Source organism: Anomaloglossus baeobatrachus, chromosome 11 (assembly GCF_048569485.1).
Source record: "Anomaloglossus baeobatrachus isolate aAnoBae1 chromosome 11, aAnoBae1.hap1, whole genome shotgun sequence".
NCBI lineage: Eukaryota > Metazoa > Chordata > Amphibia > Anura > Aromobatidae > Anomaloglossus > Anomaloglossus baeobatrachus.
In genome coordinates this window covers 157,329,457-157,335,456 of record NC_134363.1, presented here as the reverse complement: position 1 = coordinate 157,335,456, position 6,000 = coordinate 157,329,457, and the positions used below count along the sequence as shown (strand labels likewise).

General features: G+C 40.5%; 1 protein-coding gene across 1 annotated transcript in view; it reads right to left on the bottom strand.

Annotated features, from left to right (window-relative positions):
• Positions 1–2,339: 2,339 nt before the first annotated feature.
• LOC142255891 (uncharacterized) overlaps positions 2,340–6,000 on the bottom strand; it is a 117,166-nt gene continuing 113,505 nt past the window's right edge. The window contains exon 12 of the mRNA XM_075327337.1: positions 2,340–2,397. Coding sequence (XP_075183452.1) covers positions 2,340–2,397 — 58 coding nt within the window. The remainder of the gene's footprint in view (positions 2,398–6,000) is intronic.

The window sequence follows — 6,000 nt, the reverse complement described above, 5'->3', positions numbered from 1 at the left end:
TGGAGCTGACAGGAGCGGCTGTGTTTTCTGCAGCTCCGGTCACCTCCATGCAGCAGAGCTGGAAGCGACGCTGGAGGTCCGTGGATTACGCCGGACATGGAGGGCTTTTTGGGGCTGATTAAATTGCTGAACCAGGGAATTTGTTAGTGTTTTTAATTTCTAATAAATGATTTTTTCAGGTGTGTGTGTGTTTATTTACTGTAACTTACAGATTAATCATGGAGGGTGTGGGTGTCTCATAGACGCCTGACATGATTAATCTAGGATTTAGTGGCAGATATGGGCTGCCATTAACTCCTTATTACCCCGATTTGCCAACGCACCAGGGCAAATCGGGAAGAGCCGGGTACAGTCCCAGAACTGTCGCATATAATGTAAGCGGCAATTCTGGGCGGCTGCTGACTGATATTGTTAGGCTGGGGGGCTCCCCATAACGTGGAGCTCCCCATCCTGAGAATACCAGCCTTCAGCCGTATGGCTGTATCTGGCTGGTAATAAAATTGGGGGGGACCGACCGCACGCCATTTTTTATAATTATTTATTTATTTCACTGCACAGTATAGACACGCCCACCGGCTGCTGTGATTGGTTGCAGTGAGACACATGTCACTCAGCGTGGAGGCGTGTCTCACTGCAACCAATTATAGGCGCCTGTGGGCGGGGAAAGCAGGGAATACGAGATTGTTTAATGAGCGGCCGGCTTTTTCAAAATAGTAAAAGCCGCCAGAGCAGTGAGAAAGCCGTGCAGCGCCACGCTGGGGATCGGGGATCGGTGAGTATGAGAGAGGGCTGCTAACTTCAGTCACTCAGGGGATTAGCGGTCACCGGTGAATCCTTCACTGGTGACCGCTAATCAGGACGCGACACAGACAGAGCCGCAGCATGACAATGAAGTCGGGTGAAGTTCACCCAAGTTCATTCTGATCGTGCGGCTCTTTCTGTGTCTGCTGTCATCTGCCATTCAGCTCTGCTACATGGCTGTCTGTGTCTGCTGTCAGCGGCCATGTAGCAGAGCTGAATGGCAGATGACATAGTAAAAAATACGCATTACACACGCATTACACACGCTAGTAAAATCATTAATTTATTCAGAAAAAGCATCGCACTTGCGTTGCACTCGCACCTAACGAGAACTAAAATCAGCCGAGTTTTTTTCAGCCCAGTCGGACCGATTTTACTCGCAAAGATGTGTTTCCAGCCTTAGAAATGACCAGGAAGCATTCATTTATGGAGGAAAGATTATTCTGGCAGCTAAATAGGAAAGGGTTCTTTACACTTAGACCAGTCAGTCAGGGAAATGTTATATGTATAAATACAGTTAGGTCCAGAAATATTTGGACAGTGACACAAGTTTTGTTATTTTAGCTGTTTAGAAAAACATGTTCAGAAATACAATTATATATATAATATGGGCTGAAAGTGCACACTCCCAGCTGCAATATGAGAGTTTTCACATCCAAATCGGAGAAAGGGTTTAGGAATCATAGCTCTGTAATGCATAGCCTCCTCTTTTTAAAGGGACCAAAAGTAATTGGACAAGGGACTCTAAGGGCTGCAATTAACTCTGAAGGCGTCTCCCTCGTTAACCTGTAATCAATGAAGTAGTTAAAAGGTCTGGGGTTGATTACAGGTGTGTGGTTTTGCATTTGGAAGCTGTTTAGCCGGATGAATTCTGAAGTGTACCGGGATATACTTTCAGCCCAGATTCAGCCAAATGCCGCAAAGTTGATCGGACGGCGCTTCATAGTACAGATGGACAATGACCCCAAGCATACAGCCAAAGCTACCCAGGAGTTCATGAGTGCAAAAAAGTGGAACATTCTGCAATGGCCAAGTCAATCACCAGATCTTAACCCAATTGAGCATGCATTTCACTTGCTCAAATCCAGACTTAAGACGGAAAGACCCACAAACAAGCAAGACCTGAAGGCTGCGGCTGTAAAGGCCTGGCAAAGCATTAAGAAGGAGGAAACCCAGCGTTTGGTGATGTCCATGGGTTCCAGACTTAAGGCAGTGATTGCCTCCAAAGGATTCGCAACAAAATATTGAAAATGAAAATATTTTGTTTGGGTTTGGTTTATTTGTCCAATTACTTTTGACCTCCTAAAATGTGGAGTGTTTGTAAAGAAATGTGACAATTCCTACAATTTCTATCAGATATTTTTGTTCAAACCTTCAAATTAAACGTTACAATCTGCACTTGAATTCTGTTGTAGAGGTTTCATTTCAAATCCAATGTGGTGGCATGCAGAGCCCAACTCGCGAAAATTGTGTCACTGTCCAAATATTTCTGGACCTAACTGTACATGTGTGGTCAATTCAGAGGACTGACACATGACTTATTCCTTAGAAGTGACCAGAAAGTATTCATTTATGGAGGAAAGGTTATTCTTACAGCTAAATAGGAAAAGGTTCTTTACAGTTAAACCAGTCAGACAGTGTAATGTTATATGTATAAATACATGTGTGGTCATTTCAGAGGACTGACACATGATTTATGCCTTAGAAGTGACCAGAAAGCATTCATTTATGGAGGAAAGGTTATTCTGGCAGCTAAATAGAAAAGGGTTCTTTACAGTTAGAGCAGTCAGACAGTGTAATGTTATATGTATAAATACATGTGTGGTCAATTCAGAGGACTGACACATGATTTATTCCTTAGAAATGACCAGGAAGCATTCATATATGGAGGAAAGATTATTCTGACAGCGCAATATGAAAGGGTTCTTTACAGTTAGAGCAGTCAGACAGTGAGAGGTCCAACCACAAGTGGTAGTAACGGCAGATACTACATTAGCATTTAAGAAAAAGAAGGATGCTTTTCTAATAACCAATGGTGTTGTGGGTTATAATAATGATAGATAATGTTCACTCAGCTGAGAAACGTTCAACTTGTTGTTGTTTTTTTTTCAACTTGTGTAACTGAGTAACAACAGGATGTGCGGTGCGGCGATGGTGCGGTGCAGCTGCACCTGCGGATCAGACTGTAACATCTGACATATCAAAACATGTAACAACAGATGAAAAATGATAAAAATGAAAGCCTTCCTCTATTTTCCACTGTATCGCTTGCAATAACGTTTTGCACTTGTTCTTTTATTTAACCCTTTAAGTACACAGCTCATTTTGGCCTTGAGGGTTCAGCGTATTTTTATATTTTTTTTAACTTCCCACTGGCATCAGTTTTTGGGGTTTTTTTTAGATCTTGCTTTTTTTGCATTTAGGGTTAGTATATTTTGGATTATTTTTCAATACTTCATATTTTGTGTTTTATTTTTAAAGGAGAATAAATAAAATATGCATCTTATTATTGTTGTGTTCTAAATGCAGTGTACGGGATGTAACAATGTTTTCTTTTTGTTTTTTAACCATCAGCAGATGTCGTGGGTGGAATTAAAAAACAGCAGAGGGCGCTATAACAAGTATCTACCAACAATATCTAGATGCAGGAAATTTATTTTTTAATAATTTCAAATTTAAAATGGTTCTGTTTATGATCTAACAAAGAAGTGTAATATTTCATTGACGGAACTTTCTAGGATTAATGAACCATGGTGCTCTCTTATACCTATCATCATGTTTTGAGTGGTATTTGCAGCTTAAAGGGAATCTGTCACCAGGTTTTTGCTCCCCAACTGAAAGTAGCATAATGTAGGTACAGAGACCCTGATTCCAGCGATGTGTCACTTACTGAGCTGTTTGCTGTCAATGTTTTCTCTGCTGCAGATCTAGCAGTTAGGCTGGAATCACACTTGCGAGTGTAAAATCAGTCCGATTCTTATGCTAGAAAGTAGGACGATTTCTTCTCACATTTCATCAGTGGGCAGTCAGTATGCTGTCAGTGTGCAATCAGTTTTTTCTGCTACTCATGTAATGTTATGTACAGGAGCATTTACAGTGTTCTCTGCTACATGCATGAAATGTATTGAGAAAAACGGATGTCATTAGGATGGTGTGTGTGCCGTTCATGTGACATCCTTTTTTTTTCACGCACCCATAGACTTGCATTGAAGAGACTCGTGCGAGAAACTCACCAAAACACAGCATGCTGCGATTTTTTTCTCAGTCCGATTTGGACTGAGAAAAAAAAAAAAAATAGCAGATGGAAGCTGCTTCATTGATTAAAATGGGTCCGAGTGCAATGCGAGATTTTCTCGCATTGCACTAGTGCGAGTTAATCGCAAGTGTGAAGCCGGCCTCATACAGAGCTCATGAATATGCTGGACTACCTGTAGCATGCCAAGTAGTCCTGTAATGATAATCTCCTCCTGATTAATTAGTGATTTTATGAAAGCAACACTAAGGCTGCTTTCACACATCCGTTTTTTCCTGTGCGGCACAATCCGGCGCTTTGCAGAAAAACTGCAACTGTTTTTTCTTGCCGCCGGTTGCGATTTTTTTGCATAGACTTACATTAGTGCTGTATTGTGCCGCATGGGCTTGCGTTCCGTCCAGTTTTTGCCGCATGCGGCAGATTTAGCTGATGCGGCGGCCGGATGGAACGTTGCCTGGCACGTTTTGTCCGGCAAAAAAACCCTGTATTGCGCCGCATCCGTCCAATGCGGCGCGATTTGCAATGCATGCGGCGTCCTGCGGCAAAAGCCGCATTCGGCCGCTGCATGCGGTTTTTTCCACTGCGCATGCTCAGTAGCGTGCCGCAAGCAGCAAAAACCGGACGGGCCGCATGTAAAAAACGTATGCAAAGGATGCGGTTTTGTCACCGCATCCGTTGCATAGGTTTTAGAGCCGGATTGGCTGGCTCTGCTAAAACCGGAGGTGTGAAAGCAGCCCAGTAAGTGACACATTGCTGGAATCAGGATCTCTGCCTCAATATTATGCTGCTCTCAGATTAGGTGTCAAAAACCTGGTGACAAAGTCCCTTTAACCCCTTCACATCAGGGTGATTTTGCATTTTTATTTTACTTTTTTCCTGGAAGAGGTTTTTTGCAGGAAGTGTTTTTTTGTTTTTTACTTTTGAATGACAATTTTTTTTATCATGTGATGCCCTGGAAAGCAAGAAAATACTTCCAACTGCGCTGAAATTGCGAAAATAAAAAAGTGCCATTTCACAATAGTTTGTATTTTGTTTGTTTTTTTTGTTAAACTATGTTCACTAGACAGTAAAATTAACCTGGCAATATGATTCTCTAGGTCAGTATGAGTAGGCATTTACAAAACAGGCATAGTTATTATTATTATTAATTATTATTGTTAGTAGTAGTATTTTTTTTATTTAAATGGTGAAAAAAAAAATCAGCAATTAGTCCTAAGAAAGAATTGCATTTTTGTCGCCATTTTTCGAGACCTGTAACATTCTCATTTTTTGGGATCTGGGGCTCAGTGACAGCTTATTTTTTGAGAGGTGAAAAAAAAAATAAGAAATTTAAAAAAGTTCTTTGTGTTGCTATTTTCCAATTTTTCAAGACCAGTAATGCATTAAATTTTGGGGATCTGGAGCAGTTTATTTTTTTGTGCACTGAGCTGAAGTTTTCACTGATTTGGAATTGGTATGATGTTTTGATCACCTTTTATTGCAGTGTTGCAGCAGTCAAAAATAAAGTAATTTATTTATTTATTTTACTCACTTATATAGCGTTATTAATTCTTGCTTTACAGTTGTGATCATCACTGTCCCCATTGGGGCTCACAATATGCATTCCATATAACTACATCTTTGGAGAGTGGGAGGAAATCGGAGATCCCGGAAGAAACCCACCCAGAGACCATACAAACTTGCAGATGTCGTCATCTTCGTTGGGATAATTCTGACATTTTGGTTTTATCTCGTTACGCTGTTTGGATTAAGTTATTTTATATTATAATAGATTGGACTTTTTATGAACTCAGCGATACCAATTATGTGTATTTTTTTTTATTTGTTTTATTGGTGTGAAAGGGAGCTGATTTAAACTTTTATTTTATTTTTTTCATTCATATAAATAAAAAATAAAAATAAAAAAGAATACAAATTTCACTTTATGCAAGACGGTGTGCACACAG